At 35.8% G+C, this 16,669-nt stretch overlaps 1 protein-coding gene across 34 annotated transcripts in view; it reads right to left on the reverse strand.

The window, feature by feature from the left end:
* LOC106875847 (coiled-coil domain-containing protein CG32809) overlaps positions 1-16,669 on the reverse strand; it is a 931,982-nt gene that overhangs the window by 281,373 nt on the left and 633,940 nt on the right. For all 34 annotated transcript variants that reach the window (XR_016243094.1, XR_016243099.1, XR_016243098.1 and 31 more), the window contains 2 exons: positions 15,803-15,971; positions 14,812-15,157 (listed from right to left, as the gene is read on the reverse strand). Coding sequence is in view for 27 of the 34 variants with exons in the window: in XM_052970538.2 (XP_052826498.1) it covers positions 14,812-15,157; positions 15,803-15,971 (515 nt within the window). In the remaining 7 variants the exon portion in view is untranslated. The remainder of the gene's footprint in view (positions 1-14,811; positions 15,158-15,802; positions 15,972-16,669) is intronic.

Below are 16,669 nucleotides of genomic sequence, written 5' to 3' on the forward strand. Positions count from 1 at the left end.
TAGCCCAAGTGATGCAAATATTCCATTCACACTAAACAGACTTCAGTTTCCACTTCGATTTGCATATTCAATGACAATTAATAAGACTCAAGGGCAAACATTTGAAAAAGTTGGAATATATTTGCCTCAACCAGTATTTTCTCATGGCCAATTATATGTTACATTTTCAAGAGCACAAGCTATGAACAATATCAAAGTAAGAGTTATGACACTCAATTGGGATAAACAGACAAGGCTAAAAATGTGATGTGACATACACACAAAATATTGTCTACCATTAAATATTGTGAGGAAGACCACCACACCAGCCATTCCATCATCACGCATCCACATTACACCTTTAAGATCGGGGAACCAGTTAGAGACCTGTTGGATCTCTCTCAGCATACCAGCAAACCACAAAATTGCACCAGCTAGCATTACCACTACCTCCAAGCCCGTTATATATATATATATATATATATATATATATATATATATATATATATATATATATATATATGTATGTATGTATGTATGTATGTATGTATGTATGTATGTATGTATGTATGTGTGTGTGCGTGTGTTTGTGTTTGTCCCACCACCACTGCTGAACAACTGATGTTGGTGCGTTTGCATCCCTGTAATTTAGCTGTTCAGCAGAAGAGACTGATAGAATAAGCACCAGGCTTACAGGGAATAAGTCTAGGGGTCAATTGCTTTGACTAAAGGGTGGTGTTCCAGTATGGCCACCGTCAAATGACTGAAACAAGTAAAAGAATAAAAGAATACCAGAAAAACGTTCCATACTACTAAATCAAGAAGGTTCTTTGAATATATATGATGTATTCTAAGGTTAAATAGTAATTCCGTTTACATTTGTGTAGTTGAAATATTTTGGTTGGGTTATATAGTCATTGGTGTTACATTACTTTCTATATCCTGTAACTGTCACAATATACTTTTCTAGACCTGAAATTTTTGTGGTGAGGGGGACAGTTGATTAGATTGACCCCAGTACACAACTGGTACTTAATTTATTGACCCTGAAAGGACAAAAGATAAAGTCGACCTTGGCAGAATTTGAACTCAGAACATAAAAACAAATGGTCAGAATGTGCAAATATTTCTCATGGTACCAGTACACTGTTTACAGGTGCTTACATTTTTTATGTTTGCTGTGAATTTTTCATGGGTCCAGCTAGTTATTATTATTATTATTATTATTATTATTACCATTATCATTATTATATGAAAACTGGCAACTTATTTTGCTGAGTATGATGGAAAGTGTCAGCTGTCCACAGCCAGCAGACTAAGGTGACACTTGTTTTACTGGTCATGCTTCAAGAACCCTGTGAAGAAGTCTTGCATTTCCAATCAATGCTGATTTTTGTTGGTGTTCTACCTTCACACTTGCACTGATCTTTTTCAGCCATGTTGGTAGTTGAGTGCTCCAATTACTACTGGTATCACGTCTACTCTCTTCATTGACCACAACCTTCATATATTTAGTTGTTTATTTTTTCTTCTTTCATATTGATCCTGTTGTTACCAGAGCATGCTATGTCGATTATCATACATGTTCTTTCTTTTTTATTCACCACCACAATGTCTGGTTTCCAATGTCTGGTCAGGTGATCGCACTGGGTATTGCATCCCATAGGATTTTGCAGTTCTCACTTTTGGTGACTCCTTCTGGAGTTTGCTCATGCCGCGTTTTTGCTCTTTGTAGGCTGTGATTTCTGCAGAGTTCCTAATGGTTCATTCTTGCCACATTGTCATGGTGTTGTGCCAATTTCAGACATTTGCTAAGGATGTGCCATACTGTTTCACCCCTCTCACAATACATTCTGCATTTGTCACTATCAGTAGTGTTGTCTATTCTGCACTTCATATATTATAATTGGTGCTTAATGCTTGTTCCTGAGCTGTGCATATGAGTGCCCTTATCCATAGCCACCAGTCCTCTGTATCTGTCTTGGCGTTCACATCTCTTGCAAACTGACGGTATATTTTCTTTTCCTTCCATGCTTTTTCATTTTTTTTGTTCATTTCTTGTTTAAATTTTTCTTTAGCTACACAATTTTCAGTGTTGATGACATTGGCCTTCTGTGTGTGTTTCAACAGTGGCTCCATGGCATTTTTTATATACCACCCTAGGCTGTTTTCCTCTGCTTCAATACAATCCAGACAATTGATTAAACCTCTTCCACCCTTTCTTCTGAATAAGTACAGCCTATCGGTGTCACTCTTAGGATGGAAGGCTCTGTGTACAGTCAACATCTGGTCTTGGTATCCATTTTCTTCATTTCTCTCTTTTGCTATTTTATAATTCTTGCTCCATGCCAAAGTGATGCTATTACTCATGTATTAACTGCTTGGATTTTATTCCATCCAGTCAATTTTGAGCGCAACACCAACCTCAGTCTTCAGAAATACTCCATCCTCAGTTGCTCTTTCATTTCCTTTGCCATTATCTCATTGAACTCTAGTACATCAAGGTATTTGTATCTTTCTGTTTCAATTTGCTTAATCAAGTCTCTATTTGGGAATTCTATCCCTGCTAGGTACTGTACCTTACCTCTTTTTAGGTAGATTATTCTGCACTTCTTGAGTCCAAATTCCATTCTAATATCAGTACTAAAACAGTGGACGATGTTCACCAAGGAACTCACTTGTGTCTCATCTTTGCCATACAGTTTCAAATCATCTATGAAGAGGAGGTGGTTGATTGAGATTTTTCTTTTAGTTGGTACCTCAGGTTTATTATCCTAAGTATCAAGGTCAGTGGTATCATGCAGAGAATGAAAAGCAACAGAGATAGGCTATCACCCTGGAAAATCCCTCTTTTGATACCCAGGGTGCCCAAGCTTTTTCTGTAAGATGTCAGTTCAGTTTTCCATCCCACTGTACTTATCTTCAGGAAACATGTTACATTCCTCGCAATTCCAAACAGATCTAAGCACTTGATCCTGTTATTATTATTATTATTATTATTATTATTATTATTATTATTATTATTAGACAAACAAAGAGCACAGTGTGATTGCAATAGATATTTTATTGATTTAAATCATATTTCAACAGATTGCCTGATGTAAAATGTTCAGCAAGTTCTGTTGAACTACTGCTATTGTGCTTTGACATCATACCTGTGCTCATTCAATCTTTTGTTTAATTTTTCTGTTGTACAACCAACATAAATCAAGTTGTGTTTGGTGCATCCTGCTGCATACGCCAAATAGGAGTCTCTACACATCCCACCTTCCGTATAAATCATAACATTTCTGTTTTGATTCTTGATGGAATTGACTTAACTCATGTTGTTGCACAATGAACAGGGCTTACTTCTCTTGTGGAAGTTTTTCAAGGTACAGCGTTCGGAAACTCAAATGTTAGTTTTCTTGGAGTCAGAAGTAGAGATTAATAGTTCTCTTATATTTTCATTTCATCGATAGGCTACAATAGGCAGCTGAGGGAATATTTATTTGAAACAAGGATATTTTTCTGCAACATGCTGGTAGCTTTCATGTAACACTTTTGAAATGCCAGTGAAATTTTGGCACCAGTTAATCACTGAAGGAATTCTATCATATATTTTACTTTGTTTGCAAAATTATGCATGAAAGTTTGACTTCCTTTGCTAACCTTAGCTACGTCATTTGCAATTTCCTTTAATCATAATCCACTGTAACTGAATTTGACATAATGGTGTACAAAAGCATTTGCATGTTTCCAGTGATCCCCTATGTCAGTACAAATCCACTTTATCTTAAAAAGCTGGGATTTCAGATTTGACCGAATTATATGATGTAGATGACTGGAGCAGCAATGGTGGTAACTGTAGGTTGATGAGGGCTGGCAAAATAACTCTGTCACTATTCTGCCTCCAGAAAACTTAACTTTTGTGTTCAAAAACTCAATGCTAATTTTTGAAAAACTAGATGTAAATTTTATGTTGGACTTAAAGTCATAGTTTTTAGCATAACAATCACAGAAATACAAGAAGTCAATTAAACTATCCTGTGATCCTTCCCAGACAAAATAGACGTCATCAATGAACTGCAACCAGAGTATTGGTTCATGACCATGTAAGGATTTGAATGTCTTCAGTAACTGTTTTGAATTATGTCATGAAGACATTAGCGAAATTAACTGTCATGGGGGTACCCATGTTGCAATCCCTCCTCTGGTGGTAAAATTTTTGTTCGAACTTCATTGTTACTTTGTAACACAAACCTCAATAACCTACAGAGAAAATTAGATGGAATACTTTTGTTTGACTACTTTGCAAAGGCGTTCATGCATGCTTCCACCCCTTTGTCATGATCAATATTGGGATATAGGGAAGAAACATCCATGGTTACCAAAAAACAGTTTTCAACACTGCTTCAGTGCTTGGAAAAGTTGATTTTAGATACAAAATTAAAAGTATCCCAAATATAGGAACTTGATCTTTTTTGTGACAGAGAATAGAAAGCCATCCAACCACTCTGAAATTTTGGCTGTACAACATTCATATCCATTGCAGATTGGGAGCATTGGAGCAAATTTTTTGAACTTTTTGTGTATTTTGGGGAGACCATAAAATACAGGTGTTCTTTTTTCTAATTGTAAAATCCTGGATTCAGCTTTATTTATGAAATTATTTTCCTCCATTTCCAGAATTATTTTGCCAAGTTCCTCTCTGTGACGGGTTTGGATCAATAAGTAATTCGTTATATGAAGTTTTGTCATTTAAAATTTCTTCACAAGCTGAAATATACTCACTCTTGTCCATAATTATGATAGTGCCTCCCTTATCAGCCATTTTAGTAACAATAGAAACATTACTGGCTAGATAATGGGGTGTGTAATGCTGGGAATTTGCGAGGTTATTCCCAGGCCACTTGTTTTAAGGCTTTCCCTAATGCCTGTCCGACAAGTTTCAAGAAATTCCTGTTGTGCTTGTAAATGTCCATCCTGAGCTTTATCTGGATACCAATTGGGATTCTTTTCAATTCAGTTATACAAGATTTGATTCATCGTCATTTTTATTTTCTGTAAGCATGAAGCTTTCTGACTCCTCATTATCATATTTTTCAGAAAAATATTTCTTCAGCTTGTGATGGCAGACAAACTGAATTAACCCTTGAGCTAGTTTATTTTTGTTGAAATTCTTAGTACTTGGGCAGAAAGTCAGTCCATGTTCTAAAACAGAGATATCGTCCAGTGAAAGTTTTAGTTTAGACAAATTTATGACCAACTTATTCTCTAGTGTGATGGATTTTTCTTGGGCAAGTGTTTTTCACAGTCTTACTTACATTAAATTCCCATTTGGTGTATACAGCAGAATGCATCAAGCACAACTTGTTTTATGTTGGTTGTACAACAGAACAATTAAACAAAAGATTCAATGGGTGCAGGTATGACGTCAGGTACAATAGCAGTAGTTCGACAAAACTTGCCAAACATTTTACATCAAAAGGCTGCAATTTTTAAAAAGACTTGAAAGTGCATATTCTCAGAACATATTCTGAATCTACTTTCAGTCCTGCACAATGTATGAGGACAAATATGCTTGTGAGTTATTAACAAAGAATGAACAAAATGACGGAAATTTCATCATATTCATACAAAATTATTTAATTAAATATTTTTCTTCTTTTTCTTTTTTCTTTTCTTTTTTCTTCTTTTTGCCAGTAATAAATTGAAAATTGGAGACTGATGATGTCATTCTGTCAACGTAGGAATGCAGGATCGCTTCATTCAAACTTTTGAATTTGAATTACTATAATTTTGAATTTCTATGTATCATTTTTCATTTTGAACTCAACAAAGTGAAATGGGAAAATGCTTAGCGGCATTTCATGTTTTCATGTTCTGAGTTCAAATGCTGCCAGGTTCAACTTTCCCTTTCATCCTTTTGGGGTCGATAAATTAAGTACCAGTTGAGCACTGGGACTGATGTAATTGACTTGCCACCTCCTGAAGTTGCTGACCTTGTGCTAGAATTCAAAACTATTATTATTATTATTATTATTTTATGTTTGACTTTTGTTTTGCATTTGTACAAGTTGGATCCAAGTCTCACCCAGAGACCTCAAGAGACAACAAGTTAGAAGTTCATGTAGGTGTTATGCCTAGGGTACCATATATTTGGATTTGTACAGTTTTGTTCAAGTGAATGTTTAAGAAACCATAACAAAATTATGTGTTTGCTTTAAAATTTGAGATCACATAGACAGTATTTTACGTAGGATATGGGCAGTTCCCATGAGCACTATCTTTTGAACTTCAGCCATTTTGGGGTTTCCTGGTATCTGAGCTAGGTAGTAATCAGCCCGTTTCGCTGTCATTCCCAGGGCACCTATGACAATAGGTATTGTTTTCGTCTTCAGATTCCACATTTTGCTAATTTCTATTTCAAGATCTTTATATTTGCTCAGTTTTTGGTAGGTCTTTACAGATACATTTATATCGATTGGGACAGTCATATCAATGAGGCATGATTTTTGTCTGAAGTCTTTCAGTATGATGTCTGGCCTATTTGCGTCTATCTTTCTGTCAGTTTGAATGGTGAAGTTCCAGAGGAGTGCAACGTGATCATTTTCAAGTACTGGGGGTGGTTTGTGTTCCCACCAGTTTTTATCATGGGGCAAGTCTAGGTTTTTGCATATTACCCAGTGAATATATTGTGCAGCTCTATCATGCCTGTTGAGATACTCTGTAGGCGCAAGCAGACTGCACATGGAGACAACATGATCGATGGTCTCATTTTGTTGTTGGCATATACGACATAATGGGGAGCTGCCGTTCTTTAATATGTTGGCCTGGTAGTTCTTTGTAGGTAGGCATTGATCTTGGGCTGTTATGATAAACCCCTCTGTTTCTGATTTCAAGCCAGAGGCCATTAACCATTGGTGGGTAAGGGCTTTGTCAATATCTGCATTATTCGCTCTCTTTGGGTATTTGCCATTGAGAGGTTTTCCATGCCATTTTTCAGTCATAATAGCTAAGGCAGCAATTTTAGCACGGGTTTTCAAGCGCTTAGCTTTTTCTGTAGGTGTTTCTAGTTCGTCTAATTCTTGAATTTGTTGCAATTGGAATTCACTTAGATATTCCTTTGCCTGTTTTGTTACTGAGTAAGATGCTTTCTTGCTTTCATATTTTAAGACAAGTTTTAGCATCCAGTCCTCAGAGTTTTTCAGATAGGTGTCTAGGCCAATTGTGGCTACCTTCATTGATAATGCCAGCTGTAGAAGTCCTCGGCCTCCCTCTTTTCTTGGCAGATAAAGACGTTCTATATCTGCCTTAGGGTGGTGCATTCTATGCATTGTCAACAGTTTTCGTATTTTTCTGTCAACATTACATATTTCAGTAATTGACCAGTTAACGATGTTGAAACTGTAAGTCACGACTGGTATGGCTAGAGCATTGATCGCTTCGATCCTGTTTCTCGCGTTCAGCTCTGTCTTCAGTATTGCTCTCACCCTGCGATAACATTCTCTTCTGATCCTTTCCCTCATCACTGAGTGCTTGATATTGTCCCCTTCAATTACCCCTAGGTATTTGTAGCTCTCCACTGATTCTAACTCTTTTATGACATTTTGCTGGTCAAGGTTCACATTAGATGTATTTGTCATTTTTCCTTTGATAAAGGTAGCTTTTGCACATTTATCAAGGCCAAATTGCATCCTGATGTCATCACTGAATTGTTTAACAATCGCTAGTAGGCCTTTGAGTTGTTGGTCATTTTTTGCAAAGAGCTTTAAATCATCCATGTAAATGAGATGATTTATATTTTTATCAAATATTTTATAACCATACTGTGCATCATTGAGCAATTTTGAGAGTGGTATTAGGGCTAGACAGAAGAGGAGTGGTGATAGTGAGTCACCCTGGAAAATGCCACATGAAATTCTTACATCTCCAGCATTTAGAGATTCATTGTCATTGTTCAACATCAGTGTGGTTCTCCATGATCTCATACTTACAGATAAAAAGTTTCGCAGAGTAGGAGCTATTTTATACATTTCCAGACATTTCCTAATCCAGCTATGTGGTAGGCTATCAAAGGCCTTTTTATGGTCTATCCAGGCTATTGACAAGTTTTTGTGTCGCTTGTGACAATCTTCTAAGATCATCTTATTGATGAGTAGCTGATCTTTACAACCATAAGATCCACATTTACATCCCTTTTGCTCATTAGGGAATATGCTACTTTCTATTAAAAAACTATAGGTGTACTCGGATAGGACAGATGTTAGCGTCTTATACATTGTTGTTAAGCAGGTTATGGGGCGATAATTTTTTGGTTCGTTTGTTTCCTCATTTTTTGGAAGCAGGAATGTTAAACCATTAACTAGCCAAGAGGGCATCAAACTAGGATTTTGCAAAACATCGTTGTAAAGTTTTGTTAGCAATTCATGGCTTTCTGGGAAGGCATTCAACCAGAAGTTAGGAATTTTATCCTTTCCTGGAGACTTCCATTTGCTTGACCTCCTGAGAGCAGATCTTATATCTTCTACCTTGACCCCCTCCCACTTTTGCTCCTCTAAGGAGTCTAGGTCTGTAGATATTCTATCAATCCAAGGGGCCTTTTCATTGTGTATTTTATCTTCTGCCCAGATTTTATTCCAAAATACTTGCACTTCTTCTTTTGATGGGGCAGATTTTATTGTTACTGGTGTTTTCCCTATCTTCCTGTAGAAATTTCTGGGGTTATTTTTGAACATGTTATTATCTCGGAAGAATCTAACATGCTTTTCATACCTTGCTATGCGGGCAGCTTTAGCACATACCTTTTGCTTGATGGTTTCTATGGTGGCATCAATGTCAACTATGGTTTTCATATTATATTTTTTCTTTAGTTTTTGGGTCTTTGTAGGTTTGATACTCTTGTCAAATTTAAGGTTTTTCAAACATTCTATGTCAGATCTAAGCAGCTTAATTTGGTGTTGAATGCATTCTTGCCAAGAAGGCTTTTTGTGGGAGTGTTGTCTTTTTCTAATCTTTTCACCACATAGAATCGTTGAGATTCTTGCGGATGCATAGTACAGGTGGTTGAGATCTGTAATATCAACATCATTAGCTGAAATTATATCCTTAAGTGCAAGACGGATTTTACCAATTATTTTCAGGTTTTGGTTAGAATTGCGAATTTTGGGGAGAGTGTCGCGTTCATTCATACTAGTTTCTTTAATTTTCAGCCATTCAATCATGATTTGATTTTTTAGATCATGTAGTTCTGTTGTATCATTGTGTACACGTTCGAGTGTATGCGTAATTATTCAATATTATTATTATTATTATTATTATTATTATTATTATTATTATTAATAATAATAATATTATTGAGTGAGAGAGCAGTGCATGCCATCAAAATGACACAGGGGTAAAATATACAAAGTCCAGTATACCCATCATGACTGCTCGTCTGATAAGGGTACACTAGACACATGTATCACAACCATGTGTACACGATGTGGTGACCTCATATCAAGATAAACAATGCATGAACTTGTAGGTGGGGCCCAGTCAGAATTTTCCTCAGGTCAAGTAGCCCATCCTGCTCAAAAGGTCCTTGATTAAGGGTTGTTTAAGGATGTTGAATGAAACACCCATATTTCCAGAGGTGAATTATTCAAATCCCAAAGAATTCCTCTCAATACATGGCTATGATGCTCCCCCACTACTTCTGCTTGTGATCACAGATACACATACCATCAGCCACCAAAGGACATGCTCAACTGATTAAGGTCAAACAACTGACAATCAAATTTGTGGTATTGAACAGAATATTTGCTGTAGCCCATCTTTTATACCAAGACAAAACAATGTACATGATAACACTTCCAATCAGTGAAGATCAGAAGCCATGAGAGCCACCGCTTGGTACTGCATCAGGACATTTATAATAATAATAATAATAATAATAATAATAATAATAATAATAATAATAATAACTATTATTATTATTATTATCATCGTTATTAAGGCGGTGAGCTAGCAGAATCGTTAGCATGCCGGGTGAAATGCTTAGTGGTATTTCACCCATTGCTATATTCTATGTCCAAATTCTGCGGAGATCGACTTTGTCTTTTATCCTTTTTGGGTCAATAAATTAAGTACCAGTGAAACACTGGGATCGATGTAATTGACTTAATCCCCTCCCGCAAGCTACCCTTGTGGCAAAAATTTGAAACCATCCTCATCATCACCACCATCATTATTACTAGCTGACCCCTTGCTGTCAAAAATGACAGCTACTTGTATTTTATATATAAATATGGATGGCAAATCAAATTAATACACTTGTCAATATTAACTTTTGAGATGTGACATTGATCATTGTTTGTGACTGAAAGAACTCCGGTTCACACATACATTCACATACTTCCCTTGTACATGCATACACATACATACATATACTCACACAGAATTGAAACACTGATTTTTCTTTTCAGCGTTGAATGTTCACCATCCCACTTCCATTGCACACACACACACATTCACATACCTTCCTTTTATATACATGCACATATACTCACATAGAGTTGAAATTCTCCCACTACCAGTTTGTCATAACCCCTTCCTTCTTTATTCAACTATCACCCCTTGCTTTCTTATTCATATGTTGTGATGGAGAAAAACACAAGAGTATTATTATAGTATCAGTACCATTTTGAAGAACGTTAGTCTGGCAGTTTCTGGTAAGCAAGTTTTGATCTTGTGCCACCAATATGAAACCTTCAGTCTCTGCTTTCAGTCCTGAACTTCTCAGCCACTGATAGGTTGTTGCTTGGTCTACGTCAGCATTTTGATTTTGAAGAACATACTGTCCGTGCAGGAGCTTTTGCAATTTGTTTCTGTCCGTTCCTTTTTTTTTTTGTAGTCTGCTTGATTTGTTTTGCTTGCTTGATGGCAGTGGTTTTAGGTTCTTCATCTAATTCAGGGTGAATGCCAAGTTCCCTTGCAAATTTATAAGCTTCCTTGACAATGGAATTTTATTTTTTGCTGCTTTCATGTTTGCACACAAGTTGCAGCATCCAGTCCTTTGTACTAGACAAATACCTGTTCATTGCTATTGTGGAGGTCTTATAGCACAGTCCTAATTGCATCATTCCTCTTTCCTCACTACTTCTAGGTAGGTATAGACAGTCAACTTCTGCTTTTGGGTGGTACATGTTCTTAGATGACAATAATTTTCTTGTCTTCCTGTGTTAGAGCTCCGTAGGATTCCAGTTAATGATGTTAAAACTGTGTTGGACTACTTGAAGTGCCAGGGTGTTAATGGCTTTGATGTGATTTTTCAAGTTGAGTTCAATTTTTAATACAAGTCTTATTCTCCTATAGTACTCCTTTCTTATTCTTTCCTTCATTGTAGCATGATATATATCATCTCATTCCTTTATTCCCAGGTATTTATAACTTTCTTGTGGGTCACGTTCCTTGTTGGTAACATTGGTGTCTAATTTAATGGAAGCTATTTGTCTTAGCTTGCCGCTTACAAAAGTTGCTTTAGCACATTTATCGAGGCTAAATCACTCATAAGAATTTCTTTTACAAACTTTTTGAATTTGTGGAAGGATAGAGTTCAGTTCAAGGAAAGCGTATATTCTTTCAGTTAGTATGGATGTGAGGATCTTGTAGGTGGTGTTGAGACATATTACTGGTGAGTAGTTCTTTGGATTTTTTTGTCTTCCATTTTTGGTAGTAGGTATGTAGTTCTTCCAGTCAGCTAGGCAAGCTCTGAATTCTGAATGATATCTGTTAGAGATGAAGCAAGATTTTGGAGTACTTCTGTCAAACAATTCAGCCAGAAGTTCAGGATCTGGTCCAGTCCAGTCCTGAAGTTTTCCATTTATGAGACTTTCTAAAAACACATTTTAGCTTCTCTATTCCTATAGCCTCCCATTTCTACTCTTCAACTTCATGCAGTCTCAGCCATATCTTTTTCCAGAACTCTCCCATTTTCTCAGTCTTAGGTGGCTCCTTTACTTCTATCTTACTTTTGCCAATTTCCCCATGAAATTTCTTTGCATCTGTCTTGAATACCTTGTTTGTCAATAAAATTTGATTCTTATATCAAACCATTTAAGTTGTTGGGCTTTCAACTGTATATGCTGTTTTGACAGTTCCTTGGTTGCAGGGAGGTTTATAAAATCTTTAATTTTATATTTTCACTTGATTTTTCTAGCTTTTTTTTTATCTTAATATTTACCCCTCTAACAAGTTCATCAAGAACTGATACATCTCTTTTTGTATTGCTACTTTCCACTTAGGAGGTTTATTGACATGGCTGGTTCTTTTCTGAGTCATCCTACTTTAGCAATGGAATAGATAAGATTATTTAAAGTTGTTAGATCATTTCCTTTATTTCTTAAGATCTGTCTAAGAGCAACATTATAATATCATGATTATGTTGCTAATTTTTGTGCTGTTTGAAAACCTTAGTAGCCGTTTTCTATTGATCATGTCAATAAACTCAGTCTTGCTGAGTTTTCTCATAATATCTTCTTTTGCTTCTGTGAACTTTTCTTTTTTCATTCACCTCAAATTCTGTGTCATGTTTATTTTGGTGTTCTTGAGGTAGGTCTACATTCTCCTCTTTTTCCACATCTCTGTTCTTTGCTATTCTTTATTCAGCTTCCTAACTGGGATGTACTAATCGTAAACTGGGTTCTGTGCATCTGTTACCTTTTTCATTGGTATTGTTGCTGTTTTCATTTGCTCTACCATAAGATATTTGTGTCCTAATTTGGTTAATTTCACTGTCAGTTAATCTTTTGCTCTCAATGATATCTCTGCAAACATTACTTAATTTATTTGCATCTATATATCTACATATTTCATTACCTACTAAATTTCTCCATGAAATGTAGGTTTGTAGCATAAGGTTATTGCTTGGGTTTAGTTGGGCAGTATAAAAAGTTTTCAAAACATCTTTATAATCCTCTCTAGTTCATTTTATGCATTTTCCTTTAAGTGGTGCTTTTGGTGGCGTCACTACAGGTCTAGGGTTAGGGTTATCCTGGTTCTGGTTATCTGGTAGATCGTCTTTTTGAGAGTTTGTTCCAGCAGCAGACTTTTCGATCCCAGTCTGGTTCCCCACTGGGTAACGCGGTCCTTGTTGTCCCGGGCAACGACTGATCCGGTATGAGTTTTGGCTTGTCATTAAAGTATTGACAGTGACATTAGAAGACAGGTCTCTTTGTTCAGGGTTAACTATTATTATTATTATTATTATTATTATTATTATTATTATTATTATTATTATTGTTATTGCTATTATTATTATTATCATCATTATTGAGTGAGAGAGCAGTGCATGCCATCAAAGTGACACTGGGGTAAAATATATGAAGCCCAGTATACCCATCATGACTACCTGTCTGATAAAGATACACCAGGTACATGCATCGCAACCACGCACAACATGGTGATCTCATATCACAATAAACAGTGCATTACTATTATTATCATTATTATTATTGAATGAGAGAGCAGTGCATGCCATCAAAGTGATACTGGGGTAAAATATACGAAGTCTAGTATACCCATCATGACTATCTGTACACCAGGCACATGCATCACAACCATATGTGATGATCTCATATCAGGATAAACAGTGCATTACCTTGCAGGTGGGGCCCATCCCACTCAGAAGGTCCCTGAATAAGGGTTGTTTAAAGATGTTGAACAAAATACCCATGCTTCCAGAGGTGAATTATTCAAATCCCAAAGAATTCCTCTCAACACCTGGCTATGATGCTTCCCCACTACTTCTGCTCATGATCAAAGATGCACATATCGTCAGCCACTAAGGGACATGCTCAACTGGCTAACGTCAAACAACTGACAAGCAAATTTGTGGTCTTGAGCAGAATATTTACTGTAGCCCATCTTTTATACCAAGACAAAACAATGTACATGATAACAGTTCCAATCAGTTGGAATCAGAAGCCATGAAAGCCAATGCCTGGTACTGCATCATGGCATTTATCATCATCATTAACATCATCATCATCATCATCATCATCATTATTATTTAACATCTGTTTTCCATGCTGACATGGGTTAGACAGTTTGACTGGAGCTGATAAACCAGAGAACTGTGCCAAGAAAGAACTAATGTGTTGAAGTGTTTATAAACAAAATCCATTTGGTTTTTTCATGTGTATTTTTTTTACTGGCAGCTTATTTAGAATGACAAAAACTGGGTATGCATTTCTACTAAAATGAATTTTAGCAACAACAATTTGATTATAAAATTTTTACATTTTCTTCAGATTATTTTCAAACTGTTTTAACTTTTGAAATAAAACAAAACATACCTGCCACTCACAAGTCAGTATGACTTGGTAGCATGTACCATGCTTTTGCTAAATTTTTATAAGTACCAATATAGTTGTGAGTAGACATAGATACTTTCACAACCCTTTCACTCTTGACTCAGTGGAAACTCAAAGATGGAGAGGGAGAGAGCTGCACCAGCACTTGCCTACAACTCATTTTCAGATGGGTAGATGAGAACAACGTGAAGTGAAGTGCATTTCTTCATAACAATGTACAGTTTAATTTAGGATTTGAACCCACAATCTATTGATTACAAACCAAGTACTCTAACCACTAGGACATGTACCTGAAACTACTCGAATATTTTTGTGATTTGAAGATGGTAAATGGAAGATTCAAAAAAGTTATGATATGACTACCTCTAATGATGACATGGCTATTAAAAATATATTTAGTGGTAATGATGAGCATGATGACTTTTATCTCTCTTAAAAAATAATATATGTAGAAAAAAAGAAAAGAGTTACATATGTTGTTTAAGAAACTTACTAGGATGTGAATATGGCTGATCTGTAGGCCAGTATCCTGAATTATATGTTGCTGCAGGATAAACTTCAGCAGAATAACCATTGAGAGTACCCCGACCACGAGAGAGTTGGCTATTTTCAGGAATAGTTCCAAGTAAAGATGCTCGATCTGGTGTGGTTTGACGCTCAGGAGAAAATCGTAGGTTAGCCATATGACGAGGAACAATACCTGATTGCCCTCTCATAACATCCATACCAGGTGTTGTAGACTGAGGACGGTCAACTATCCGAAGACTTTGGCTTTCATTTGCTAGTTGTTGGTAGGCTAAAGAATTTTGTGGAGGTAAGCTCTTGGATTTTGTCATATTCTAGAAATGAAAAATAAATGAATAAATAAAATGAAAGATTATAAACATCATAATATAACACTTCTTTCCATTCATAATATAAAACATTTTACACTGTAAGACAATATTATAGTCTAGTTCAGTACCTTACTATTTGGAGTTCAAATCCTTCAATGACTGACTTTGTCTTACATCCTCAAAGACTCAATAAAACAAATAATATGAATAATGTACTGAAGTGGATTCAATCAACTATAAGACTGTTTCCAACAAAAAACTTGGTTGTACAGTTTATAAGTTTTATTCATAATCAAGGATATGTTGGAACACAACTTTCAGTGTATAGTCAATAGATATAATTTTTTATTGAAATTCAGACAAAAGAATTTACTTTCATGAATACAATAGAAAGAAATTTTTAATAAATAAATATACACTCTATGATTCTAAAGATGATCTTATAAAAAACTTTAAGATGCAAAACACCCTGCTTATTTGAATTAATTATGCTTAATATGTATGTAATGTATGTAATGTCTTCTTCTTACCTAAAATCTCATCCTTGGCAGAAATGGTTGCCATGCAAATACCTAAATTTACAAATCTATTTAAATGAAGTAGTACACCATACACCACAAAACAAGCAAATAAATAAAGAAACATAACCTTTGGATGACAGCTGGAAGGTATATGTACATTTACTGGGTGAGTGTTTGATTGTGACTGCACTGAAGATACTATGGTCTTGCCCCGGATTTCTGGAAGTGGTTTGATGACCTGAGGCTGATCACTGTCACATTCATGAATCTTCAGTACTGTCCGGTCTTTGATATCTCTGAAAGACAACATATAAGATATTTTACTGTAAGACTCAAGTCTTTATATCCCAGTAAGACATGAATAAAATGTTTTACTGCACAATCTTTCCCTTTCACCTATCTTGCTGCAAGCAATATGATATATATATATATATATATGAAAAAATTAATGTCAACAGTAACAAATGAAACCTACTAGCATGTTCAATACTAGGAAACAATGACCCAATGAGACATTTCTGTGTGTCTACTTAATTTGCTAAAAATAACAGCCAAATCTTGTTCAATTAAAAAAGAGGAAAAGAAAGATTGGATAATGTAGAGAAAAAAAAACTTCATGTGGTAAAAAAGATGAGATTGTCATGGGGAGAATGCCTTCAAACATAAGTCTACTCAAACAGGATTGATCTGAGGCTAAACAGAAACAACTATGGCAGAAAAAGGAGCAGTATGGAAATGGTAGTGGGTTTACAGGCTTCGAAATTAATTCCAATTTTGTTGTGTATTTGGTTAGCATACTTAATGTCATACACTCCAATCTACCCTATTATTGGGGTCCCAGTTCACTCATCACTGAAAATATCTACAGACTCCAGTTCATGATATCATTGGAAATATCTACACACTTCAACTCACATCAACATTGGCAATATCTGCACACACCAGTTCACTCATCATTGCCAATATCTGTACATCCCAGTTCATCACAATATTA

Source organism: Octopus bimaculoides, chromosome 9, assembly GCF_046866305.1.
Source record: "Octopus bimaculoides isolate indiv1 chromosome 9, ASM4686630v1, whole genome shotgun sequence".
NCBI lineage: Eukaryota > Metazoa > Mollusca > Cephalopoda > Octopoda > Octopodidae > Octopus > Octopus bimaculoides.